This window comes from Artibeus jamaicensis, unplaced genomic scaffold (assembly GCF_021234435.1).
Source record: "Artibeus jamaicensis isolate MK-2021 breed Jamaican fruit bat unplaced genomic scaffold, CSHL_Jam_final contig_1417, whole genome shotgun sequence".
NCBI lineage: Eukaryota > Metazoa > Chordata > Mammalia > Chiroptera > Phyllostomidae > Artibeus > Artibeus jamaicensis.
Genome location: NW_026521282.1, coordinates 781,456 through 809,014, shown reverse-complemented (window position 1 = coordinate 809,014; position 27,559 = coordinate 781,456). Strand labels below are relative to the sequence as shown.

The 27,559-nt window shown below is 55.9% G+C and overlaps 1 protein-coding gene across 3 annotated transcripts; it reads right to left on the bottom strand.

Moving 5' to 3' along the window:
• Positions 1-2,085: 2,085 nt before the first annotated feature.
• Positions 2,086-27,559, bottom strand: L1CAM (L1 cell adhesion molecule). 3 transcript variants are annotated; one of them, XM_053668123.1, is made up of 27 exons: positions 27,541-27,559; positions 17,295-17,450; positions 13,421-13,526; positions 12,765-12,967; positions 11,804-11,926; positions 11,524-11,694; positions 11,172-11,283; positions 10,865-11,049; positions 10,553-10,684; positions 10,275-10,418; positions 9,635-9,746; positions 9,354-9,520; positions 9,098-9,254; positions 8,755-8,879; positions 8,486-8,593; positions 8,056-8,253; positions 7,509-7,579; positions 7,117-7,339; positions 6,453-6,568; positions 6,028-6,229; positions 5,810-5,932; positions 5,520-5,693; positions 5,301-5,420; positions 5,014-5,169; positions 4,430-4,564; positions 4,049-4,121; positions 2,086-3,540 (listed from the first exon to the last, which is right to left on the bottom strand). In XM_053668123.1, exons 2-27 carry the CDS (start codon positions 17,368-17,370, stop codon positions 3,309-3,311), a joined length of 3,744 nt encoding a protein of 1,247 aa, XP_053524098.1. In that variant the 5' UTR covers positions 17,371-17,450; positions 27,541-27,559; the 3' UTR covers positions 2,086-3,308. The 3 variants fall into 3 exon arrangements, with proteins under 3 accessions (XP_053524098.1, XP_037006975.2, XP_053524100.1); XM_037151080.2 differs by lacking the exon at positions 27,541-27,559 and adding an exon at positions 27,195-27,306; XM_053668125.1 differs by lacking the exon at positions 27,541-27,559 and adding an exon at positions 27,195-27,306 and having other exon boundaries at positions 5,304-5,420.

Here is a 27,559-nt window from a genome sequence, read left to right as displayed (position 1 = left end):
TGGTCACTTAAAAGTATTGGCCCTGGGGCTTTGATTTGTTCTTCCATTTGAGCCATAATTTTTTGGTCAGGTTGTGCCTGTTACATATGAGGGGTGGAGCCTTAGGTGTTCTCCAGGGTGGGGCAACCCTGTTGCTGGGTTGTGATGCTATATGTGGGAGTGGGGCCAGAGAGGGAGCAATGGTGCTTGCTCCCCTCTCCCTCGAATTTCAGTCCCTTCTGCTGCTTCCCACAAGCACATTGGGTCCTTCTGGTGCTGGTTCCCCGGTGGGTGGGTTTGTGTACATTCTAGGACCCTGTGGGTCTCTCCAACAAAGTCTCCTGTGAGGCTACGACTCTCTCCTGGCACTTTTTCAACCGGTGATTTTAGGCTTTATTTCCTGGCACTGGGGCCCTGGGTTGCACAGTCTGTTTTTGCCTGGTTTGTGTGACCACGGTCAGCCAACCACCTTGTGCACCTCGCTAGGTCTGCTGGTTTCCTTCCGGAACCCAGGGCCTGCTAGCCTGGTGCTTCCTGTGCTCCTGGGTCTGGCAGCCACTGCCTTTTCCTGCCTTGACTCCTCTCTGCAGGCCACCAACTCCACCCCTCTTACCGGTCTGGTTGAATGGTTGTCGGACTTCCATACAGTTCAATTTTCTGTCTGTTCTGGTTGTGTTCTTGTTTCTAAATTTTTGTTGTCCTTAATTTTGGTTGTGTGAGTAGGCACAGTATTTCTACCTATACCTCCATCTTGGCCAGAAGTCTATTAATTTTTTGTATTGTTTTTCTATTAGTTGTCCCAATTTTTCCCACGTTGCTCTCCTCTGAACAGCTCACCACACCTCCTCTCCCACAGTCAGTCCCCACCCTGTTGTCCATGTCCATGTGTCCTTTATATATGTCCCAGGCAGCCTACGGCAGACATGGCATGGCAGCACCATGTCATCAGGACCCCGGGCTCCTTTAATGTTGCTGCTCTGCCAGCCTCATTAGCTAATTTCCATTCAGTGGTCCAGGATGGTTGCTCCCAGCCCACCATGGAATTTGTGTGCTTGCTGGTAAGGAGATGGAGCAGGATAGGAAAAGGCATTCTCTGCTTCTTTAAGGGCACAGCCCAGAGGTTGCCCCTCCATTCACATTCCACTGGCCCCACCTAGGTGCAAAGGAGGATGGGAAATATATCTTTAACTATTGTTATGTAAGAAGACCTATATTGGGAACAAGTAGATGCTGCTACAGGTGGATATTAAGCAGGGAAGATGAATGAAGATAAGTCTGGAGGGGGTTGCTGTAAGTAGGAACGGAGAAATGGGGTTAGATCTGGAAGGGTATGCAGTTAAGAGTGTTTTGAGTGATGGAAACTATTACAGCACATTTTTTTTTTTTTGCCCATGGGACTTGACCAAAAGGGATGGAGAATGAGAGGTACAGAAAAAGAAAATCACAGCAGAACAGTCCTTAAGTGGCGTCACAGGGGTGGGACCTGGTGCCCAGGCAGAGGGGTTGACCTCAATGAACTGCGGCTCATCCACAGGGGCTGGGCCAGGGGAGGGCAGAGGTTTTGGGGCAGATCTTCAGGGACAGATTTGATGGTGGGGAAATAAATTTTCTTCAGATGCTCTCTACTGAGACGAAGGCCTGCAAAGGCCTTCAGGGTAAGGAAAAGCTCCAAGTCCCTCACCTGGGACAGCCAAGGAACATACTGACTCAAGAGTTTCCAAGGCAGGCTGAGTGCCCAAGAGTCCACTTGAGGTTTATGTGTGGCCATTCAAAGTGCATACTGGTTTCAAGGGCTGGGCACCAAGGGAGGCCTACTCCATCTGGACACTGAAGCCAGGAGCCAGATGGGCACTCAAAGGTTGGTTATGTCACGTTAGACAAGGAAGATGCTCCTGGGCCCAGGCCATACTCTGCCCCAGCATCTGCCTCACTGTGGGAATGAGGAGTCCAATGGTGGGGATAGCCCAGAGCTGCCTTGGAGGCCAGCAGGTGCAAGCAGAGCCGGCAGCAGACCCTGGAAGGAGAGGGAGGAGTTGGCCTACCACAAGCAATGAGGGAGCTGGTAGGGAAGTCGTGCTCAGTAAAATGACAACAGTTCCTCTTTGTTTCCAGGTTTTTATTTGCCTGTTATAATTCTGATATTTATGTACATATATATATATTTTTTTGTTTTTTGTAAAGGGCTCATCAACAGACCAAGCAAAGGCAGACAGGAAGACAGAGGCTGCTGGCAGGAGCACAGCAGAGCTGGAAGAACCCATCTTTCCTTTTGTTTTGTGGGGGTTTTTTGTCTGTTTTTTTTTCCTGGGATGGGATCATCAAAGCTAATTGCTATAAAACCTAGAAACCACCTAGAGACTCAGACATCTGCCTACACACTAGTGGCATATGGGGAAAGGGCAAAGGTAGGAACTTCCAAAGTCACGGTGTATTTACATTCCCAAGGTGGGCAGAGGGGAAGGCTGAGGAAAGGAACTGTTCAGACTGGGGGGGTGGCAGGGCTGCTAAGGGGTCCTAGAGTGTGGTAGCAGGTGGGATAGGCAGGCACCAGGGGCATTGGGAAAGAGGTGTGCCCACCTCACAGCCTGGCAGTGATGGAGGCCACTTGGATGTTATCTGATGGGTAGTGAAGGCAGCATGTGTATGGAGCTCCTGAAAGCCAGCCACAGGGTGGGGTGGGCAGTGGGAGGGTGATACTGGCAAGTAGGGACTCTGGGATCTCCACATGGCCTCCTCTGCACCCATGGCCAGCTTACTCAGTGCCCATCCCAGTTGGAGCAGAGATGGCAAAGGAAAGAGAGCAGATGGTAGGGACCCAAACTGTATCCTCAGTCCCAGCCAGGCTGTCCAAGAAGTGGCCAGGGAACAAGGTGCCAATCCTGGTCCTGAAGAGATCCTACCAGGCAGCATCTGGGAGACCCCTCTGGGGCCATCTCCACTTCCCCTCCTCAACCACCACAGCCTCCGTCTGCCCAAAGGCTGGCAAGGCAGCACCTGAAGGCTCCTGATGTGTGAGTGATCAGCCAGCCCCCCAAGCTGGAGCAAAGCAGTGTGTGCCCAACAAGGGGTGCAGCTGGGTTTTGGCAATAAAGTGGGGTACGGGTAGTCATAAGGGGATTAGGCAGTGAGCTCCTCTCTTCTGCTCCCAACTTGAGCCTCCCACTGGCCCAGGGCCAGAAGGTGGGGTAAGGCCTGTTGGAGACAGGAAGGGGCCTCAGTCTCAAGGTCAGGGGCCCAGAACAGTCATCGGGCTGGCTGTGGGGGTCTTGGCCTCTGACTCCACTGTGGCCCGCCCAGCCCTGGGCTGCACCTTGCCTGGCTGGACCCCACTACTCCAAGGTCCCTGCAGGGTTGATGGGGGAGGCAGCCCCTGAGCTGTCGTTGCCTCCTGCTGTCTCCTTCTCCTTCTTGCCGCTGTACTGGCCAATGAAGGAGCCGTCCTCATTGAACTGGACATCCACGCTGCCCCCATAGTCAGCCAGGCTGTCGTCACTGCCCAGGGGTTTGATGTCTCCATTGAGGGATGGCTGGCTGCTGCCAAAGGCCTTCTCCTCGTTGTCGCTGCAGGGGCAGAGGATGAGAGGAAATGGGAGGCTGCCCATTGGAGCCCAGCGAATGCCGCAGGTGCCGGCCTCATGGAGGAAGCCTGGGGTGCTCATGGGCCCTGGCTGCTTGCCTGTAAGTGACCCAGACAGGAGCACCTATCCAGCTGTTAGCCCTTACAGATCTCAGAGAGGGGCAGTCGGGAAGGTGACAGGCAGGCCTAGAAGCTGGGTGTCAGTGTGCACAGGAGTTTGGAGGTGTTGGCTCTGAAACAAGGAGCTGCCAGGTCAGAAGGCTAGGGGAGCAGAGTTTGGCGAGTGGGGGCCAGTGGCACTCCTGAGCACACAGGGTCCACAGGAGGGTCCCTGCCATAGGGGTGGGACAGTATCTTCCCACCACCCCTGCCTTACCTCTCCAGGGACCTGATGTCACCCAGCAGCACAGAGAAGAGAGAAAGACAGGGTCAGATATGAAAGCAAGGGTGGTGCTGGGCAGTTGGCTGGCAATGCTTCTACCCCCAGCTCACCTGTACTCTCCGAAGGTCTCATCCTTCATTGGCCGGGCCTCAGAGTCCACCTGGGTGTCCTCCTTATCCTTCACTGAAGACACACAGAGAAGAGCCGGCTTCTTCTCCGCCCCCAGCCTGTCTCTGGACACTGGGCCCCATCCCCCAGCAGGGGTCATAGGTGAGGCTCTCCCTCTGTGCTCTGAATGCCCCCAGCACTGTCTTGGCAGCTCTCAGAAGCCAGGAAGCTTTCAAGGGGGTAGCACTCACCCCACACAGGCCTGGCTGCCATTTTCTCCAGTCCCCTGCCTGCCCCCAACATGCTCGTGCCATCCTGCTTGAGGCTCAGGGACCAGGGAGGACTTGTGGAAGGGATATAGGGTGGCCTAGGGTCAGGGTTACCTGAGTACTTGCCACCCTTGCTGCGCTTGATAAAGCAGAGAATGAGCAAGATGAGGAGCAAGAGAATGATGGCACTGACGAAGCCAATGAACCAGCCCTCGGTGGCAAAGCCAGGGGGAGGAAGTCTCACTCGGCCTGGTGGAGAGAAGCCCAGTCCCAGGTGAGCCCTTGGGCACTGCAGACCCTCAGTCCAAGCCCGTGCCCAAGGTTCATGGCCTCGTGGGCAGGCCTCACTTTTGCCACAACCCCTCTGCCCTCAAGGAATGGGCAGTGGCAGGGACAGGCCCGGCTCACAGACATCAGAAGGCCCGGTGGGGGGTGATAACCTAGGGCTGAGGTGTGCATGCAGCTGACACACGAGAGGGACTCCCTGAAGAACAGGGGGCAGGAAGGAAGACCTTCTGATAAAATGATTGCTTTAGAAACAGTTAAAATAGGGTACTAAAATGAGCCACCTCAGGGGCCTGGACTTCAGTCACAGTCCAAGGGGCACCCGGATTCTGGGAGGAGAGAGGAGTCATGGCACGTGGCCTGGGGCAGTGGTGGCTGGGCCAAGGACAGAAGGAAGCTTGCTGGGGCCTCACCAGTGCCATTGGTCTTCACAGCCATTTGGTGCAGGAACATCATCTCCTTGAACAGGCGGATCTCGTAGTAAGTATCAGGCTGCAAGTCCCACTGCGTGTAGGTCTTCTGGATGTAGTTGACATTCTGTGGCAGGAGATAAGGGGGCGTCTTCTCATCTGCAGGGACGAGAGGTCCGAGAGGTCCATGGGGATGAATGGAAGTGCTAGGTAGCACCCTGGCTCCACACCACCCCTAGTTGCTCTGGACCCAGAGCACTGTCCCCCTGAGAGGCCCCATTTGTGCTCACCACCTTGGGCTCTGAATGAGATCTGGAACGTGAAGTTGCACTGGCCCTCCTTGGGGACCCAGGAGATCACACTGTAATTCTCACCAGCTGTGGCTGAGATGTTGCCAAAATCTGGGGTCCCTGGGGAGTGACAGGAAGGTATGGGACCTCGAGGCAGCTCAAGGTTCACCCACTTGGGCCTGGCTGCCTGGTGGGGCCTCCTCAGCCCTTCCACCTTACCAGATAAGGCCATGGTGCCTCCTTCCTGCACAAAGGCTTCACCAGGGCCCTCCTTCGTGGTGGCCTGCAGCAGGAAGCGGTACCGCACATGGGGGCTCAGGTTCGTCAGGTTGTGCGTCCGTAGTTCAGGGTCCGAAAGGTTGAAGGACAACTGCTCCTTACCCCCATTATCCACTGCAAGGACAGGTAAGGGGGAAGTCAGCTTTGACAGACATCTGTACCCCCATCCCTGGTCCCTTCCATCTCCTGGTCAGGCCGGGCTAGGGCTCCGGGCCCTGCAACATACATACATGGATGGTAGGACAGCACATAGCCGGTGAGCACGCCATTGGGGCTCTCTGGAGGTTCCCAGCACAGCAGCAGGCTGGTGTTGGACTGGCACTCCAGGTGCAGTGCCTTAGGGTGGTCAGGCACTGCAGGGCAGAAAAACGAGCAGCAGGTCCTCACTCAGGCTCACTCTGAGACAGGGAGGAGGGGCTGGGACAAGGGTGCAGAGTGCAAAGCTCACCTCCCTCTGGGGTACTGAAAGTTGTCTGGCTGGCAGGCCCCAGTCCCCGGCTGTTAAAAGCCTGCACCTCCAGACGGTAGGAGCTATAGGGCCGCAGGCCACCCAGGGTGGTGCTGGTGGTGTCGGCAGGCACCAGCACGTGGCCTTTGTGGACCTGACTCTTGCTGTGTTTCTGCTGACTCTCCTCCCAACAGTATGTCACCTGCAGGTGGACAGGAGACCCCATAGAGGCAGAAGACATCCAGCAGGGATTCCCCAGTACATGCTACCGGCTGCCCTCGAAGGAAACCTTTTCCTTACAACCCAAGGACCTCCAGAAGAGCAGCTGACAGGTGGCAGAGGCCCATCTCCAATCTTTTCTCACTCTTGCTGGCCTCACACCTCACCCTGGGGATCACCCCAGCTTCCACACTTTGGACCCTTACATTGTATCCGCGGAGGTGGCCCTTGACCTGGGCTGGATCCACAGGCCACCACTTGACCAGCACAGTGCTTGAGTTGAGGATTTTGATGTCTTCCAGCTGAGGTCTTGCCTGGGGATCTGGAAACAGCCAGTTACGTGGATGAGGGCCTGTGGCATCCTGAGGCCAGCCCAAGCCCTCCCTTTGAGGGAAGATGGATTTGGATGTTCTATGGGGGACAGGCAGTTAGAGGGGCAGCATATTTGTATGGCCTCAGGGTCTCTCCCTGCAGGCTGTTTATTAGTTGCAAAGGCGGAAGACAGTAGTTACAGGGAGGAATAACTAGACCATCTTGACCAGGTGATCAAAATGAACGTCTGGTAATGTTCCAGATTCAAGGGCAGGAAAGCAGTGGAAGAACTAGACCCGATGTGGGATCCTGGACTGGACCCTGGACTGGGGGGGCGGGGGAGACAGCACTGATTGATACAATTGGAGTATCGGCTGTCAACTAGAGAAACATATCGATGGTAACTTTCTGCACTTCCATAATGGCACTTTGGTTATGTAAGAGTAAGACAATATTCTTATTCTTAAGAAATGAACTATTGAGAGGTAGGAACTAGGTGCGCACTGGGAGGGGAGTGGGCTGGGAAGACACACGCAGGCTCCCACACCCGCTACTCACAGTCTTCCCCGGAGTAGCCGATGGTGACCTGGGGCTCAGGGCCTTTGCCCTGGCTGTTGATGGCCTGGACCTTGATCTCATAGGGCACAAAGGTAGAGGTATTGGACACTACCAAGAAAGGATCGCTCACAATCTGTTCTTGCCAAGCCCCTCGCACCCTCTGAGGGCGCCACTGGACACGGTACTGAACCTGGGGGGCGTTCCAGTCCATCCATCCGAGTGGCTACAGGGGGCAAGCAGAAGAGGAGGGGGTCAGCCAAGAGCAGCCCCGTCCCATGACCCAGCCTCACACCCCCAGTCATCCTCTGGTGTTTAGCATAGCCAGGGGGAGCAGCAAACATGTGGGTCCTTGGCCTGATGTCCAGGGGTAAGCTCAGCCCAAGCCCCCTCACCTTCCAAGTGATAACCATATTGTTGGTCTCGTTCCCTTCCCCTTTCACATCCACGGGGTTCTTCTCAGGGGCTGGAAAGTAATGTGTTGTTAGCACATCAATGCTGTGGACTCCTGCTGAGGACCCTACACACCCTTCCCTGCTGTTGCGAAGATAATCAAGAGATTGGGTGAAGGGCCCTGGAGAGAAGGCAGGCAGCCATGGCAGACAAACCAATGACTGGCTGAGTTGGCCCTGTGGCCTTGCCTGGTGAGCTGCAGGGATGGACTGAGGGTTATGAGGCACAGAAGCAAAGGCAGGTGGGCCTCACTTGCTGGCACTCACAGACAACACAGGTGTAGGCATTGGCCAACAGGACCGAGTCTGAGGCCCAAGGATGGAATGGCCCATTCTGGCCCTGGAAAGCCAGTGGCCCCAAAGGAACCCTGCCCCTCAGCTCCCTCTGGAAACCTGAAAGCAGAGGCACCTCAGGCACGGTCACCTCTGCCAGCCCTCCTCACAGAGCCTAGGGACTCTGGCATCTTGAGGCCCCTCCCAGGTGGCTCACCTGCCTCAGGTGTGACCACAGTCTCAGAGGCTGGGCTGGGTTCCCCAGGGCCGTATTTGTTGATGGCAGTAACTCTAAAGGTGTAGTGGATATAAGGTGACAGCTTGAGGGTGGTGGAGGTCTGGTTTCCGGGCACCTTGCCCAGACTGTACCATTTCTTAGGAGCCATCTCCTTGTCTTCAAATTCAATGTCATACTCTGCCAAAAGAAGCAAACAGGCAAGAGTTACCAGCGCGTGGCATGGGGAAGGGGTCATGAGGGTACAAATCTGGCTCTCCCGGAGGGAGTAGCCAAGGCAACTGGTATTCTTGGACTCGCACGAGGAACTGGGAGCCCCAGTGAGGTGGCAATCACCAGGCCAGGGCTCCAAGGGAGGGCTAGCTAGGGGTGGCAGTGGGGGAGGCAGTGGCATCATGCTCAGGCCTCTTACTCTCAATGGGGGCGTTGTGGTCATCAGCGGGTCTCCAAGACAGGTGAACCTGGCTCTGCTTCAGGTGACGATCAGACAATTCTAGCTGAGGCACGGGCCCAGGGCTTCCTGAGGGCCACAGAGGGTGGGTTCTCTGGCCCGTGCTCGAGCCAGAAGACCCGACCCCCAGCTCAAAAGGGCCCCGTAATGTGAATCTAGGCCCCTGTGCTCGAAGGCTTGTGCCCCCCCATGCCTCCAGGCCACCTGCCTGCTACCACCCTAGAACTCACCCACCACCAGGAGTTCTGCCCTGCTTTCCACCACATCCAGCTTTGTGCTGGCCACACAGCTGTAGTTGCCCTGGTCGCTATAGTCCAGGCTGTTGATGACCAGTTGCCCATCATCTATGATGTACCTGGTAGGAAGGGGAGGAAGGGATGCTTGTCCTTATGCTCCCAGGGGACCCACTACTTTCTGCCATCTGTGCTCTGCTCCTTCCCTTCCTTCTCCTGCCAGAACCTTCTCCCTCAAAGCAGGGGCGTTCCCCCCACATATAAGACCAAGAGGTCTGGACATTCTGATTTTCCCATACTACCCCCTTCCACTGAGCCCTGGTTGGGGCTGGGCCCGCACTTGTCACTGTCCCCAAGCTCCTGGAGTCTGTGACCATCTCTGCGCCAGGTGATGTTGTGCTGCAATGAGGTATCAAAGGAGGCCTGGCAGGTGAATGTCACTCTTGAGCCTTTCTTCTCGATTGTGCTCCGCGGTCCCTGTGTGATCTGAGTGGCATCTGAGGGCAATGATGGGAAGGGAGGGTCACTCTGGTGTCCTCCAGAGACCCTGACCATCCTTCCTGGAAGTGCTCATCACAGGGGGGTGGCCACCTAACCTTTGACCTGCAAGTTCGCCACAATGGTAACATTGTTTTGGTCATTTGCAGCCTGACAGAAGTAGTATCCTGTGTCATTGGCCTGGAGGTCTCGAATGCCCAGGGTTCCGTTGGTGTAGGGAAAGAAGCGTTCATCCTGTAGCACGGTCCTTCCTTCCTTGTCCAGCCTAGCACAAACAGGTGGGCCTGACACAGACCCCACTGATGTGTCCCCCTGCCCTCCCTGGCTTCCTAGGCCAGAAGACGGGTTAGACCACCCCTGCTGGGGTAAGGGCACTTACCACTGGACGCTGGGCACAGGGGCTCCGAAGGCCTTGCAAAGGAGGTAGGCAGTGCTGCCTTCAACGGCCAAGTATGTCTCGTTGTCTGGAGTCAGGATCTTGGCCGGCAGCTCTGGAGGAGGAGGAGTCATGGGGAACAGCACAGGGGGTAGATTCAGGGCTGGGCAGGGAAGCCCTGTCCATCTTGCTTCCCTGTGCCCAGGCTGAGCCTCTCTGCCTCAGATGTGCCTCCCTATCCCAGCCGCCCAAGTTTTACCAATTATTTGAGGCCTTACTGACAGTCTAGCCCTTGCTGAAAACCTTCCTCATCCAGCCCCCATCTTCCCCGAGGCTCCTGGAGAGGAGCCACCATGGTGGGCCTTGGGCACATCCTGGTCAGGGTGACAGAGAATGGGCCAGACTTCTCTCCGAGGCTGTTCTTCATCTGCCCTCCCTCCACACCCCCTACCCTGCTGTTGTGAGGATAAGCAAGAGATGAGCGATGGGGTGAAGGGCCCTGGAGAGAAGAAAGGCAGCTGTGGTAGACAAACTAGTTGCTGGCTGAGTTGGCCCCATGGCCATATTTGGTGAGCTGCAGGGACAGACTGGGGGTTATTAGGCACAGAAGGGAAGGCAGACCGGCCTTGCTGTTGGCACTCACGGACAACATAGATGTAGGCATTGGCCAACAGGACCCCGTGCCGGTTTCGGGCCTCACACTGGGTCACCATTGTGTCACTGGGCTGCACGTTGCTCAGGATCAGGGCTCCACGCTGGATCCGGTACTTCTGGTCCTTGGCCAGCTCTGTGCATGCAGCAGGTGGGCCAGAGGGCCAGAGCAGAGCAATAAGCCACACTGAGGCCCTTCCTCACCCTCCTCTTCCTCTCCCACTTCCCAGGGCTCCCCACATTCCCTGCCCCTGCCCAAGGCCCTCTCACCCTCCACAGGGATCCCGTTGATTCTCCAGGTGACCTCTGGTTGGGGCCTGCCCTGCACTTGGCAGTCCAGGCGGGCAGTCTCCCCTGGTCCATACAAATGGCTCTGGGGCTTGTGCAGCCAGTATGGGGCAGCTTTGGGGAAGAGGACATTCACCCTGAGCCTGCAGCCTGCAGTCAGCTGTTCTCATGGCCCAGATCCCCCACCTCCCCACCCCTCCCTGTGAGGGTGGGCATTGAAGACTGTGGTCCCCAGAGGTAATTTTTGGGAGCCTTGCAATGGGGCAGGGGTCAATCCCAGCATAGGCACCATACCCTCCACGGTGACATAGTAAGAATGCCGGTCACTGCCCAGTGAGTTTTCAGCCAGGCAACGGTACTCGCCGTCATCCTCCTCGCCCACATCCAGCAGATGCAGAGTCTTGTTGTGGTTCTGATAGATGACTCGGTTGGCTGGCATGGGGCCACTTGGGCGCAACCACTTGATGGTGGGCGTGGGGCTGCCCAGGGCCGTGGTGCAGGGAGGCCAAAGAGGAGAATGGAAAAGATAGACGACAAGGCTGTTGAGCCCCACCCCTCGACAGAGACCCTGCCCCACCCCACCCAGGGCTCCTAGACTCACAAGCCCTCAGGGATGCACTCCAGAACCAATGGCTGTCCCTGCAAGGCCACCAGGTGGCTGCTGGCATTGGTGGGGAAGAGAAGGCGTGGCTTCCTGTCGATCATGCTGTTGGCTGTGAGGAGCAAGGGAGTGGGTGACTCTGGACACTTCAATGAGCCCCTGGGGTCTCGGTTTTCTCCTCTGCTAAAGGGAGAACCCCATCTCTGCTCTTGCCACCTAGGAAGGTGTCTGGGCAGGGTTGAGGTGGGAGCCAAACTGTTCTCAAAGAAGCCCGAGGTCCTCTTATCTAGGCAATGGACCAGGCCTGAAGGTGAGAGAGGAGTGGGAGTGTGTCAGAGCCTTTGGGACTCACTGGCTTTGACACGAAGGTCAATAGGTTCCTTTTGAATGATTGTCCGAGTGCCAGGGAAGTGAGCATGGCAGATGTAGTCCGAGTGGTTGTCGGAGGTGAGCGCATTTGCAAAGTAGAGGTTGCCATTCTGGCCCATCGTCACCCGCTCATCCTGTTTGATGTGCAAGATCTCTGTGGGGGCAGGGAGCAAAGAAGCAGAGGTTAGGACCCTCCCCCCAGTCCAGGAAGACATGCCCACTGGCACCCCGACTCCAGGTAGCAGCCCCTGGTGGGCACCCACTGCTGTTCATCCAGTAGATCCGGAGTGGCTCTGCACTGGGTGGAGGGTTGCAAGGCAGAATCACTGACTCTCCTTCCTCTACCTCGACAGGTTTTACTGTCTCCTTTGGCCACTTGGGAGCACCTGGAAGAGACAGAGAGGCCAGCAGGATGGGTCCCAACTCCCCTTCTGGTCAAGACAGGCTACAGCAGGGGAAAGGTAGCGGAATAACCGGGAGTGTGAGAGGGTGAGCCATGAGGAAGGTCACATAAAGGGAGACAGAGACTTCGGGTCCTTTCTGGGCTCTGGGTTGAGACTGGCACTTCATGCAAGAGAGGATGGACAGGCCAGATGGCTGTAAAGGGTTAACCCTCCACAATTCTCAGCTCCCACCCCCAGGACAGGACAAGGATGGGTGGGGGGATGCTGAGGTGCAGCAGTGGGGGAGGGGAGCTGTGGAGGGATGCGGGGAATCACAGACCCTTCCATCATCCTGACACAGAAACCATGGCAACAGTTCCCAAGGTAACCAGAGGGGCAGAGAGAGGAGAGGAGCGAGCTTGGGAGGCAGGAAGCTCAGGGAGGATGTAATGCAGAGGGAAAACCCCAGGGAAAGGGTGACACAGATAAAGGCAGAGCCAAAGGGGCCAGGTTGGAGGTGGGGAGAAGGAGCAGGAGGGAGGGAGGAGGGGAAACAGAGGGAAGGAGACAGAGTGAGTGGAGGGGGAAGTGGAAAGAGATGACCCAAGGGTGGTGGAGAAGGAAATGGGACTGCAGAGATGAAAAGGGGACAGAAGCCCAAGCCCAGGCAATGACTCAGACAGAGACAGAGCAGGCAAGAGGGAGGGACAATGCAGGCAGAGAATCAACCCTCCACACACTCTGTCAGCCAACAAGCCTGAGCCCACAAGGTCCCTGAGACCTCATCAGGGGCCTTCTCATGTGCCTCAGGCATTTTCCCCATCCCTTCAATGCCTCGCACCCTCAGCCATAAGCTGGATCTCGTGGGACATGGCAGTGCCCAGCTTATTGCTGGCAAAGCAGCGATAGGTGCCTTGGAATCTCTGGGCAAAGTTGCTGTTGTTGCCGGTGATGATGAAGGAGCCAGAGTGGGGTGCCTGGTGCACAGTCACACCCAGTTCCTCCTTGGGTTTGAAGTGGATGCCATCCCGAGTCCAGCGGAACCTGTGGGCAGAAAAGGACTCAGAGGACTGAGGGCTTAGAACCTGGGTCAGGAGCTGAAATAGGCCAGAGGCAAGGGCAACAGCATCCAGGGGCCCCTGGGATAAGCCAGGGCAAAGATGAAGGGTGATGAGGGAGATCTGCGGCTTCTGGGCTCTGAAGTTGGGAGGCACCCTGGCTGGTGTGGCTCAGTGGATTGAGCACTGGCCTGCAAACCAAAGGGTCATTGGTTCGATTCCCAGTCAAGGCACATGCCTGGGTTACGGGCCAGGTCCCCTTTGGGGGGCACACAAGAGGCAACCACATACTGATGTTTCTCTCCCTCTCTTCCCCTCTCTAAAAATAAAAACCCCCAAAATATTAAAAGAAAAAGAAGTTGGGAGGCCTGGGGGGCATGAAGATTAGAGATTGAGGTCAACGGTCAACAATAAGGCTTAGAGGATGAAGGTCACTCACTGAACTTCGGGTTTGCCACTGGCCTCACACTTCAAGCTGATGTCATCTGTGGGGAAGACAACCAAGCGCCGTGGAGACTGTTCTGTGATGACAGGTGGCTCCATCACTGGGGACAGGATGGGGAAACTGGTGGTGAGGATGACACCGCACCCTCAACCCCCATGCCAGCAGGGTCTGGAAGAGCCCCGATAGGCTCCAGGGCCATAGGAATGGAGGAAGATGTTGAATAAGCTAGAGAGACCAACAAACTTCACCACAGGTGTGTGGGACATGAAGAGACAGAAAGGGATACAGAACAAATGTACAAAGAGACAGAACTGAGAAAAGAACAACAAAAGTTATAAAGAAAGATGCCTAAAGGAAAGACATGAAGCCAGAGAGGCAAAGTGTGTGGAAAGAAAAAAAAAGAGATAGCAAAAAACCAAGGACATACAGCCCTGGCTGGTGTGGCTCAGTGGACTGAGTGCCAGACTGCGAACCAAAGGGTCACTGGTTTGATTCCCAGTCAGGGCACTTGCCTGGGTTGCAGGCCAGATCCCCAGTAGGAGCCATGTGAGAGGCAACCACACATTGATGTTTCTCTCCCTCTCTTTCTCCTTCCCTCCTCCTCTCTCTAAATAAATAAATAAATAAAATCTTTTAAAAAACCACACACACACAAAGAACACAGAAACCAAGGACAAACCCCTCAGAGGGAAAGGAGAGAGGAGAGACAGGGAGAGATCAGAGTACCAGAAAGAAATGGCAAGAGTGAGCAAAAAATCCAGGCCAGGGCAGTGACAGAATAAAGCCCTCACAGGTGAGAGAGAGGGAGCGGGAGAGGCTGAGCTGGGCCTCCAGCTTGAGACGAGGACCCAGGAGCCAGAAAAGACAGCAACCAGCATCTCACATGGCACACAGGGAGAGGGGAAGGGCGGGGACTTGCTGGCACCCCTTCTTTCCCTCCCTCTCTGACCTTCCAGAACACACTTCCACTCTCCCCCGACTTACTGACCAACTTACCATGGTATCCTTCATCTGAGAAATCCAGGCAGCAAGGAAGGAAGCAGAGAGAAATGCTGACACACAGCCCCAGCAGGGGCCTGATGGCAGGGGAAGAAGTAAGCATGTGCAGACCCCCTGGGGAAGGGGAATTTGGAAGAGGAAGCTGTGGTGGTATAACAGGGTCGGGGAGGCACATGCCAGGCTGGAGCTGTGGCAGGTCAAGACCCAGGACAGGACAGAGACCAGATCACCGGTTCAGGGGCAGGGCCATGCCCAAGGGGAGCCAGACCCCAGAGGACAAGGGGAGAGAAAACCGGTGCCTTATCAAGGAGTCCACTTTGGACAGACACTTGCATCTCCCTGGCAAGGCCTGCAGAACTGACCCCCACCCAACCCAGGATGCCTGGGAAGGCTGGGAGGCAGACAGCCCACAGCCATTGCACCCTCCCCTGCTCCAGCCCACTTCCCTCCTAATCCAATTAGTAAAGCTCAGTGTTTTCAATTACCCAGGCCCAGCCTTCAGAACCCAGCTGCCCCCTCCCTGTGAAACCCTCCCAAAGGCCCTGCTGTATCTGAGTTTCTATTGCCCACAGGGCTGACACAGCCTTCGTTTTCTCCCCTTCCTTCCTCCCGGTCTGCCACCAAACTCCCTGGGGCTAAGACCAGAGCCACTACTCAGCTGCAAGACTCAACCCAGCACTGGCCAGGGTGGCTGTGTGGAGTGGGGAGAGGGAGGGGAGGCAGAGCAGGGAAGGAAGCAGTTGGCTGCTTCTGAAAGCTTTGTGTCTGGAGAAGACCTCAGTATAAGAGTCCCCAGGAGAGAGGAGGAGGCTCCCTGGGGACACTGCAGAGAGAGCCCTGAGCTGGGGAGGGGCCAGTACAGGCAGCCCAAGAGCAAGAGACAAGGACAGGGACTACAGGGTAGGGAAAAACTCACTGTGTGGAGAAAGCAGGAAGAGACAAAGGGGCCTGGAATGGCTAGGGAGTGAGCCTGAGGTGGAGGCCATATTGTATTGGGGTTAATACCAAGTGCCAGCCAGTGACCAGAGCAGCCTTGAAATTGCCATGGTCTTTGGCCTACTTCTCTTTCCTCACTCCTGCCTTTCTCCAAAATTCCCCTGCCTCTCCATTTAAGACACAGCTAGATGGCCTAACCTGTGTGGTAACTGGGTGGGCTGATGCCCAGGGTTAAGACCTGAAAAGCAACTGAGAGGAGATGGAAATAAAAGTAGGATGAGTACATGTGTGTGAATGTGCAGAAGTGTGAGACTGGGCACATGTGTGGATGCCCCAGAATGTACTGCAGTATGCTTGTCCATGTCCACCAATGTATTTGTACAGAGGTGTTTCTTGCCAGAGTACATCCAAAGGCTGTGTATGTACATGTTTGCATTCAGTTTACATGCTGTACACCTGCCTCTGTGTCTGTGTGGATGACTGTTCCTTTGTGTATACACCCCTCACTTTTGTGTGTGTGCATGTGTACGCATGTCTGTGTGCCTCCTGTGGGCCCTCTCCGGGTGTCTGCCCCTTTTGTATCTCTGTGCCTGGCTGGATATAGGTGGCTTGTCTGTGTCTATGCACGCATGTATCCATGTCCATCTGTAGGTGGGCAAATCTGCATAGGCGTGACTACATGGACCTCTATGTGTGTATCTATGGGGTGCTCCAACCTTTGTTTTGTCAGCCTCTTGCCACCTCCTCTAAACCCTCACTGCCGCCCAATGCCACATGCCCTCTAAGCCCACCTACTTCAGTATCTGTCCCATTCCTCACTCCTGGCCCCCAGCTAATCTCTCAGGGACACTGACCTCCAGGTTCAGACTCAGAGACAAAGGTGATAAGGTGGGAGAGGGAAGGGATTAGAGTGATGGAGGGAGCGGGCTCAAGATACACAAATGTTACTCTGTGAAATGCCCCTCACTGAAGCCCAACAGCCGCCTACAGCAGTGGTTGCATCTCCTGTTCACACCCAGCAGAAAAGACCATCCCAGTAAAATACCCCCAACACACAAACAAGTACTCATATGTTGCCCCACTCACATGCACACAAGACCCACTAGAATCAAAAGTTAACAGTCAAAAATACCTACAAACCTTCACAAACCTGACCAGTAAGTAACAGTTCTGCTGACTGACAAGCTTACTCATATAGGAAATCAAAATCACACTCAGGACCCACACTTAGTCAATCAAAGCCACGCACATCCACACATACAAATATACGGTCAGTCTAACAAGCATACACAAATAGTCATGGTCGGTGACAAACCTCTAGCTACAGTCCCAAACACCCCCACACCTACCTGTGATTCCCCACAAATGTAATGCTCCAGCAGCCCCACCCCCCAGCCCACCAAATAACTACACATCAAATCGTAAGGATTCAGAAGCTTGCTGGGCTTTTGCAAGCTGTCTTTTTCCTATCTCAGTTCACAGGGCTACAGGCACCCAAGATGAGATTATCCGTCAGATGCGATCAACACTTGAATCAAAGCCTTTGCACAAGCTTATTGAGGACTGGGGACAGCCCCATTCTCCCGACTGCCACACCCCTGGGGGAGGGGTTTGTGGAGGGGTGGGACAGACCAAGGGAGAGCAGAGAGGTGGCCCAAGGACGAGTCCGACGCCAAAACCCGCTGTCCGTGGTGCTGAAAAAAGCCCAGCCTGCCTGCACGTCTGTTCCCTGTCCATGGTGCTGACACACCCCGCACCTTTCCCTCCTATGCTCTCTTAGAGGTACCCAATGTCCTGAGTACCTCCTGCCCACTCCATGCCCGAGAAAGGAGGGGTGAGGGTCCAGAACCGGGAGAAGGTGAGGAGTTAGAAGATAAAGAAGAGCCAAAAGCAGCAGGGAAGGGAGCCGCCAAGGTTCCCTCCAGCTACTCACATTCCTTGGGGATCTGGATGAGCAGGCAAGGGCTGCACAGGAGGAGCGGCCACAAGTACCGCAGCGCCACGGCCATCTTCCCGGCGGCGCCGGCGCGGCACAGCCGGCCCAACTCAGCTCAGGCTCTGGTCCAGAGGGAAAGGGGCTGGTGGGCAGCTTGGGGTGGGGAGAGGGGAGGAGGGAAGGGAAAGGTGAGGGAGAAAACAGAACGGACTGTTGTTAGTGACCAACATCTAGGCGAACCCAGGCTCCTAGCCCCGCCCCCAGCCCCGCCTGCCGTTGGCTGTTCCCCCATCCTTCCCTTTCCCCCAACTTCTGAAAGACTAATCACTGGCTGGGCCTCCAAGTTGCTTTCCATTCCTTTCCTAATCTTTGCCTTCCCCATCAACTGCCTCTCCAGCACCAACTTGTTGCCCCAATCAGCTCCCCTGGGCACACCACGAGCCACTCTGTGCATGTTGTTCCCCTGTGTAACTCCCAATGTGCCAGCAAGCAGGTGCCTGTGGGCATGAGTGTGGATGTGGATCTGCATGTGGATATGACAAATGTACACATTATCTATGTGGCTGTGTATGCATGCAGGAGCACATCTGTATGTGCCTTCTCAGGGAGGGGGCTGCACTCAGGAACATGTGTATCTTCTTATGTGTCTGTATCTGTGCAGAATGTATCCTCATGTCTGCTATCTCTGTGTGCATACACAAGTATGGAAGAGGAACTCTTGTCACGGTCTCATTGCTAATGAGAACCTACTGATCCTTGAATGTTGTCCAGGCCCAAAAAGGTGGCGGGTGTGGAGGTCTTGGGAAGTAGAGGCAGGAAAGGAAGAAAGGGGGCTTGAGGAGGATACTATCATTTCACAGAATAGGTTGAGGAAAATGAAGAAACAAAGGGGAAGAAAGCCTGCCCTCAGCAAATGACAGGAGGAAGGGAGGGAAAGAGGGAAGCATCTCTCTGCTATCCCTCAGATCCTCAGGGGGCAAGAGAAGCAACTGTCATCTCCCCACTTCCAGATGCTCCAAACCAGGGTCAAGGAAAGTTCTGGGACAGTGTTTCTGATTTTTTTCCAGTGTCTGGTAGGCTCAGCTCCTGAAGAGGAAACAGACTCCCAAGAAGACAGACCACTTTGACACCAAACAGGAAAAGATGTGAGAAAGGCAAGTGGTGAAAGTGCAAGAGGGGCAACAGCAGGCTGCTTGGGTGGCTGAGAACTTGGAGGCTGGAGCCTGCATGTGGATGCCCTCACCAAGTCCATTCTAGGCATCCTCCTTATGCCAGCCACGACCTTATCAAGGGGAGGACCAAGCTTCATCCAGAATGCCAGAGAGGTAGGTGGGGAGGCCTGGAATGCTGTACTAAGACATTTAGATTCCGTCAGGAGTCAACCAGGAGTCACAAGTTGGTTTTGTGTAAGGTGACCCACAAAAAGTGGCAAATGTAAATTTCCTGGGGAATGGGCAGGGAAAGTGGATGGTGGTGATTAGCAGTCAGCTTGGATCTCTCATACTCCCCCACCCAATGCTGCAGGGGGAGGTGGAGAAGTACTAGAGTGGGTCAATATGGATGGGCTGAAGGCCAAGGGAATGACTTGAAGGAGAGGAAGTGGCAAACACAAGGCCAATTCCTAACTTGCAGAAGCTGAGCTGGGGCCCAGAAGGGAGGAGCAATAGCAGACCTGTTCTACCCCCACCTTCCCCCACAAGGCCAGTGCAAGCAGGGTGGGCCTCAGGCGGCCTTGGCCTCAACTTCAAGGCCTGTAAGAAGCAGTAGGAGACTCAGATCAGAGGGCAAGCGATCAAACAGAAGCCTTGGGAGCTCTGAGTGCTCTGGTCTTAGGAGGAGGAGGGGAGGGAAAAGAGAGAAAAGGCTCTCAAAGAAGGACCTTTCTGTACTCAAAGAGGCCCAAGTCCTCCATTTGCTGGAATAACATTCCCTGTCATGCCAGCTCCTCCATTTGTCCTCCAAATCTAGGCTCCCAAATGGGGTGTAGCATGTATACCATGGGGGTATACACAGGGGAAATGTGATACTGCCAACTTCCTGGTTCCCACTCTGCCCCAATCCAATGCCTCACAGTCTCACATCCAACCTCTTTTAGTCTCCTGGTATTTGCAAACCAGCTCATCACCTTCCCAGGCACTCAGAGACAGGCAGAAGTCAGGTTGAGAGGCTCCCTGACAGCTGGGAGGGGGCTCTGCCTCCTCTCCTCCCACTGCTTCTGGGTCTCTGATCTCTCACCATTCCTCTGGCAATTACAGAGCAAGCAGCTCAGGTTGTCAGCTCAGCAGGCCCCCTACCCCCATCAGCACCTCCAGGGGCAAGGGAGGGGGGAGTATTCCACAAGCTGGTGTACAGATGGAGCCAAGGCCATGTCTGTGAAGGTGGGGCAGACTGGGGAAGACGGAAGGGTGACAGACAGGGCGAGAAAGAGACAGGAGGGAGCTAGAGCGGCTGAGAAGTGGGACTGGGGGGAGGGAATGGAAGACAAAGACAGATGCTGGACCACCACGGTAATCAAGATGAAAAAATCCAGAGCAAAGACTCAGGCAGCAAGGAAATGAAGAGAAGAGGGGAAAGTACAAGGGTGGGAGACAATTGCAGAAAGCACTGATGAGGAGTGGCCGAGCAAGAAGAGTGAGGGGTATATCTGTGTGGGGAGGGTATGTGAATGCACACAGGCCTAGTGATGCCTTCTTCGTGTCCTGATCCCTGGGGCACATGCCAGGCAAGGGGTGGGGAAGGAGAAGAGATGGACCTGAGTCAGAGAAGGGGGACTTCTTGGGCTTGTAGGTCAGGCTGGACTAATGGGCAGGGTGGAGTGGAGAAGCTGTGAGCCAGCACCAGGGAGACAAACAAAGCCCATGACAACAACAATGACAGAGACTGAGCAGCAGGTCCCAGGCTACTTGTGGCATTGGAACAGGGTGTTTTAGTAAGACAAGATGAATGGGCCATTGCTGGCTGGCCCTCAGGGAGCAGGTGGAGGTCCCCCCTCACCTAGAGAGGAAGGTAGAAGCACCAAGAGGACCAAGGTAGATTCTTCCAAGATTGCTAAGAAAGAGTGAGCAGCTGCCTGGCTGGCAGGGGGATGCCCACAAGTCCACAGGCACAATAGTGAGTGTCTGTGCGTACTTCCGCATGTGCACCCACTGCATAAACCCACCACTGTACTGGGGGAGGGCACGACAAAGGAAGGCTGCTCCTCAGTGGGTCCAACTGGGAACTCATCCTCCCCTGGGGCCTCACACACCACTCACAGGATGGCAAAGAGAAAGGGTGTGGCAGGCACTGGGGCAGATGAGGTCAGCGAGGTCAAGGCCCACTGGAGCCTGCAGGGAGGAGCTCAGTGGGACCCCACAGGGGCCCCATCCTTGACCACACCCCAGCACTCCTTTCCTTTGGCCTCTATCCACTGCCAGGGGGAAACTTGGAAGAACAGAGTCAGGCTAAGACTGGGTTGGTTTGCTTTCTTCCCTGAACACACACACACACACACACACACACACACACACACACACACCCCTTTAAGGGCGCCCTGCATGTGCTCACTGCACACATGCCCACCAGCTCTCACACCCTGCCTTGAGTCCTCTCTGCCCTTCTCATCTGATGGAAATGCAACTGCTAAAGGGATAAGTAACAAAGAGGTCCTTCAGCCCAGTGTCTGTTGGGACTGGCAGTGCCCTGTGACCTGGCAGGCCTGAAGGCTCAGCGCCTCAGGTGTGTGATGGTCAGAGTGTGGGTGCCAGGTCTGCATACTTTCTAGGCCTGGGGGTCATGTGTGATGACACCCATGCCTGGGATGCCTCCTCAGCAGGACTGGTAGGAGCCTTGGAGCCTGTCGGTGTGTATATGAGGCTGTGGGTGTTACCTACATCCCGTGCACTATGTTCCTTTAAGGCTCCTTCTCTCCCTCCCCGCCAGGCTGTGGCTGGCGGGTTTCCATGGAGATGGAGCCCAGCTCCCTCCACTGGCAGAGATGGGGGAAGCCTAGAGGAAAGCTTGCTGCAGCCTAATGGGTTATTTAGATAATACATAAAGAAGGCTGATGGGTGGGAGCCCCCAGAGGTACTTGGGGGCCCAGAAGTCTTAAAGGACTATTGTGTTATCTGTGGCCCCTGCCTCTCCCCTCCTCAAACCAAGGTACACCCTCCAGCCCCTATAAGGCTGAGGTCTCCAAGGCAACGACAGCTTACCTGTAAAGGACCATTCTCCTTAAAGGATGAGGAAGGGGTGGGACAGAGGTTAACCCTTTGTAGGAGAGCAAAGAGAACAGCCTACACTGGGGAAGGTAGGGGGAATCTCACCATCGGTGGCAGGGACAGTTTTCCTTTACACCCCATCCCCACCCCCGTGTCAGTCAGCTGCCCCATTTTATTGAATAAACTCATGGGTAGCACTTACTACATGCTAGAGGCTCACACACAGGGGCACTTTTACACACGTCACTCACTTAATCCCTAAAATTGCCCCAAAGAAGGATGTGCTATCATTATCCCCATTTTACAGATGAGAAACTGAGGCTCAGGGAACAGAGTACTGTGTCCAAGGTCACAGAGCTGGCTGTGATGCTCACCAGGGGTGGGGTTCTAGATGGGGGAGAGTCTCCCCCTGGGGGGTCAGGTCATCTCTCAGGGACTCGGTTTCCTAACATGTGTTTCCAAGGGCCAGGAGCTTAGAAGAGAATGGCCTCCAAGAAGTCTTGCACCCTAGGGAATGGCCTATTTGCAAGAAGAGAGCAAGCAAATGTGGGAAGCAAGGAGGGAAATCTTGGGGTGAGGCTATGGGAAGTAAGATGTGACCCTCAGCCCAGAGCAAAAACCACCCCATCCCTCTGCCTTGGGTTTTAAGTGACCGCCCATCCAAGGACACTGCCCATTCAAGGACTCTCCAAGAGAAGGCACATTTCTTTCCCTGTTCAGCTCAGGGACAGCCTGGATTTCTTGGGCCCCTCCCATTATCCAAAATGTTGGGTCACTCTGACCCCTTTCTTGAAACCAAAGGCCCTAAGGTCCCCTCACAAAGAGGCTTCAACTACCTGGAAGGTCCCTCTCTCCAGTCAGGGCTTAGGGACTGTATTGACTACCTGTGCAGAAAGGGAAACTGAGGCCCAGTGGAGTAGGGGCCAAGACTCTGGCCTCCCAGGCCCCTAGAATGCCAATAGTACAGCCAAGTTTCCCATATACAGTTGGGAAGGCTGATGACCATAGTAAAAGCTGCACCCCAGTCCCCTCTGAGCTCTACTTCTGGCTCTGGAAAGTGGACTCTGAATGAGACCGGAAACCCCTGACCTGGGAAATGAACTTGGCACTAAAGGGGATTTCAGACACCAGGCCAGAGGGGCGACATACATCCTGTTCCTATGGGCTGGCAGGGCCTGCCTCTGGTACTCAAGGGCAGCAAAGGCTACAGAGCAGGCAGGCAATGCAGGGAAGGTGCTAAGCAAAGTGAAGAGACAAGGTGTCCAGCACGGAGCAAGAGGCACCAACCTCATGCCTCCGAGTTTGCTGTTCAGAACCACCAGTTCTGAGATGCCTGGCTCCAGGGGGGAGGGGCGGGTGCCTAGAAACGGCTCAGACACTGCCAGGCCCCTCCAGTCCCCTCAGAGCTCCCCACTCCCAAAGGGTTAAAGGGCAGAGGGGCACAGGAAGACTGGGGGTGGACAATGGAGCCTCTGTCATCCCAGGCATTCCTAAGGCATGAACACAGGCAGCCAGGGGAGGGACCAGAGGGCAACCCTCAATGGGAAGCCCCACATTGTGCAGCTAGGCATGCCAGCCTCTGCAGCCACCGCCATCAGACGCACCCCTTCCTCGCACAGACCCAGTAGGGGCATCTGAGGGGACTCATGTGGGCATAGAAGGATCTGTGTGCGCATGCTCTCTCCCTCAACACACACGAATGCACACATGCAACCAGATATATGTTCCCCGCACATGCAAATAGGAATACACACACACTCACACACCCAAAGCCACCTCCCATACTAACCTCCAGCCCTGCTGTCTTCCCCCAGTTTGTCTGGCTCTGAATGTTTTAGATCGGAGAGCTGAGGTGAGGAGGCTTCTTGGGCTTCATACCCTCCCTTCAAGCCCCACCACTAGGCTGACATCAAGACAGACAGCTCAGAAGGCCCCTATGGCCAAGTGCACAAAGCCCAGGACGCTGTTGCCCTCCTGTTCCACCCAATCCAAGGCCAACACAGCTGTCCTTACTGGGTTTCGTGCCAAGGATTGGCATGAGTGTCAGGACTGTGGCTGAGTGCTCCCTTCGTAGTTTCATGACCTGGGGAGAACAAGGAGGACCCAGGCAAGCTCCTGAGATCTTGGGTAAGGGCACTGGACAAAGAAAAGCTTCTGGAAAGACCAGCAGTCCAGACCCTCCCCCTGCAGAGGAGTTCCCCACCCTCCAGGCTCCTCCCTCTCTTCAAGCTTTAGGAAACCACAAAGATCCTGTTGATAATCTGGGAAGAAGGCAGGCTGGCTCTGCTAACCTTCCACACCCCCCCAGTTCTCTTGCTGGGGGCCACCAGGTGCCCCTCGTCCACCCTCCAGGTCAGACAACCCCCCCCCCACTGGAGATCTGAGCCCAACCCAAAGTCATGGAGCCCAGTGGATGTGTGCTGGGCTCAGAGATGGGAGCAGGAGCCAAGTTTAACAGAGCAGGGCAAGGGAGAAGTGGTAAGGCAGAAGGGGATAGGAGCAGAGACAGAAGGTAGGCAAAAGGGGAAGTGGAGTGCCACCCCAGGGCACCTACAGGGAGGGGTGGGGCAGGCAGAGGCAAGTGGAAGAAGAGGAGTGGTGCACCCTCAACAGTGCAACTCCAACTGGGCAGGGAGGGGAACGGTGATGGCCTGGGGAGCGCATGGAGAAGCTCTTCCTGACAGGAAGAGCAGGAGGGTGGAGAAGCAGAAGGTGGTTGTCCAAAGTGGACACAGGACCCCACCCAGGGACCTGAACCCAACCTTCCCAATCAGGGCAGGAGGAGGCAGGGCAAACGCAGCAGCCAGCTTGGGAACCCTAGAGGGGGGATTCAGATCTCCTGCCTCCCCCATTGTCTGAATCACAGGGTGGGGCAGGGCCCTGGGGACCCAGAGGGGTGCTGGTGGAGCAGGGTAGTTGGCTGGGATGCCGATCTCTGCACAGGACTCCCACTTCTACTCCATTCTTCCCCAGAGCATGCCCCTCCTAGGTCCAGGGCACTCACGCCCCCTTCTCACCCCAGAGCTGTTTCAACCTTTAGCCCAAGAAGGACAGCAGGAGAAGCTTCCATCATTCCTTCACTTTAGGTCTCCTGGAAGCTGGACCTCTCTGCAAGACCACTTGGCCCTCACTGCCCAGAGGAGGGAGGTTGGGGTAGGCTTCCTCACTGCTTCTTTCCAACTGCAGCCATTTAAAGTGGCACCAGGGACTGTTTGCCTTGAAAGGGGCCTTGGAGATTAATGATTCCGTGCCCTCATGCGCTAGCCGAGAAGGTTCAGGGAAGAAAAGCCAGGGAAGAGAGGGCGGATCTAGAGCAGGGGTGTCAAACTCATTTTCACCGGGGGCCACATCAGCTTCTCGGTTGCTGTCAAAGGGCCGAATGTAATTTCAGGACTGTATGAATGAAACTACTCCTTAACAGTTAAGGGAGAGCTTGGCACTGCCACCAGGTAGAAACAAGGTGCTGGGCGGGATAAAACAAGGTGGAGGGCCCTCGGGCCTTGTGTTTGCCACCTGTGGTCTAGAGTCACTGGGCTGGGGAACGGCGGTTATGGCACAGAGGCTGCCTCTTCCACCTTCCTCAGCTGGTCTTGCGAAGCACACATGCCATGGGAGGCACCCACTTCAGTGGCGGAAAGAGGCTGATGGGGCTGCGACCTGGGTGCTGCTGTCCACTGGAGTAGGCCTCGAATAAGCCCCTTCTTCACTCCCTATGTCTGTTTTCCCTTCAGAATAGTCACACGCAAAAAAATGAAGACTAATATGTGCCCCCTGAGGATGAAGACAGTGTCAGTCTGGTTCATTCCTGGCTTTTCCATGGGCCGCCGGGAGCTAACCCCAGCAGGTACTTGGCAGGAGGCAGCTGCCCAATGAATGACTGTCCATCCCATGGGCCACAGAGTTCTGGGGCGCATTACTGCACAGGAAGGGAGTCCCTGCCACCTCAGTCTGCTGTGTGCCCACTTTCTGCCCACTTGGTCCTATGCAGGGGTCTGCGCACCAGGGGAGGAGCCTCTCATGACCAGGTGGTAGCAAAACAAGGAGACCGAGACTGGGGTGTGCTAAGCGGGCTCCTCTCTTTCTGATCAGATCACCAGCAATTCTTAATTTCTTTTGTTCTCTTCTGTATATTTCAAGTGTACCACAATAAGATGTACCACCTTTGGGATCACACACACACAGACATTAAGTATAGAAAGAAACTAGGATGCAGCATAGTAAAGTGGCCAGGAGCTGGGGGTTGCAGGGTCCCAGCCCTGACCTGAGTTCCCCATGTGGTTAAAAAATCCCCAAGAGCCCCAAAGGCTCAGGAACCCATGGGTGCACATGCTGGTGCTGTATGGGCACTGTGCCAGGTGAGAGGCCAGGCCCGGCTGAGTCCCATTGTCTACAGTAAGAGGTGAGAGGCCCCAGGCAGGCCCCTGCCCCAGCCACCCAACAGGGGACAAGAAATATGCAGCTCAGAAGCAGTTCATGGGGAGAAAAGCTGATGGGAGTATTCACTGTCAGGGCCACGTGAGTCAGCAGAGACTGCACTGGGCTGCCCAGAAGCTCCTGCCTTCTGGGTGGAGTTAACTGGAAGCAGGGCACCTACTTGGAGGGGGGGTGCAAAAACCCCACTCCTTGGTGGGGGCAGATGGCTCTAGGGCTGCTTCCCCAAGACAGGCAGTGATGGGTGGGGCTCCAAATATCCTGTAGGGGGCAGCAGGTTGTTGTAGGTACTCTGCAACCTCTGCCAACCAAGAGACTCCCAAAATCTGCCCTGGGTAGGGGGAAATAGCCCATAACCAAACCGAGGTAGGAAGACTTGGCAAAGGGCAAAAGACCTTCAGTGGGCAGGGGTAGGGCCTAAGCTCAGCATTCTGCTTTCCAGAATCCCCGGCCCTGAGCCAATAATACCCTCCCTCCCACTCCTCTACCTGATGGACCCACATTCTACAACCATGTGCACAGGCGAACACCAGTAGGCGCCCAGGCCGGTCTCCCTCAATGCACCCTGCAGAAACTGAGGCTCCAGGCGCACCGTGCCTCTAGAAAGGAGACCTCAGTCCTGGTGCAGTCTTGAAGGGGAGCCCTGGGGAGTCCAGGATGGGGTTTGGAAAGAAGAATGAGAAGAACAAAGCCCCCCCCCCCCCCAACCTTGGGGCGGAGGGCCAGGCATCGCCCAGCCTGGTTCTCTCCCCTCCCCCCACTGCCGGGGGCAGCCTAGCCCAACCTCCCTTCCTACTATGCTGGCTGGCCGGATTTCAGTGGAACTGGGACCTGGACTGGCCAAGAGGGGCAGCCACGCCCAGGGCCACACCCCACGGCAACCGACAGGGAGTCATCAGTCCCCATCGTGATCCCTTTCTCACACACCAGTAGGGACGTGCCAACTTCAGCTCCCACCTGCCAGCACAGACCTTGCCTGACTGCCCCACCCCCGCCCGCGGAGTGTTCCTCCCCAGGTCCGCATTTTGGGCGCCATCCAGGTACCCCTCACCTGTCCGGCTCCGATCCTGCCCTCCTTCCCCCGCCCTGCTCTAGTCCGCAGGGCTAAGCCGGGTGCCACCTGGGTGGGGCTCTGGCCGCACCGCCCGTGACCGCGGGCCACGGGGAGCGGTGCTCCCTGTTCTCACCACTCTGGGTAGGGCTGGGACCGGTGACTGGGGGCGTCGCAGCCGCTGCCGGGTGGAGAGAGAAGGCCTGCCCGCCTTACCTGCGCTACGGCCGCCAATGGAGCTACCCGCCCAGCCTCCGAGCACGCCAGCCTCGGACCCGCAGCCCGAGTGCATCTGCGATGCTGAAGCTGCTGTTGCGGCCGATGCGCCGGGGCGGGGGCGGGGGCGGGGCGGGACCGGCGTGTGCGCAGGGGAGGGGGAGGGGAGCGTAGAGGAGGCAGGGGAGGGGGGAGTGAGATCACCTCCCCCATCGCCTGCTCCGCCCCGCCGCGCCCTAGTCCCTAGTCCCCGCGAGGGCAGGCTGCAGAGCTCTGCGCAGGCTAAGAACCCTTGATGACCTCCTCCGGGAGCTTGGTGCGACCCACTCCCACAATCCCGGGGTACCTCGGAGGCCTGCACCGCA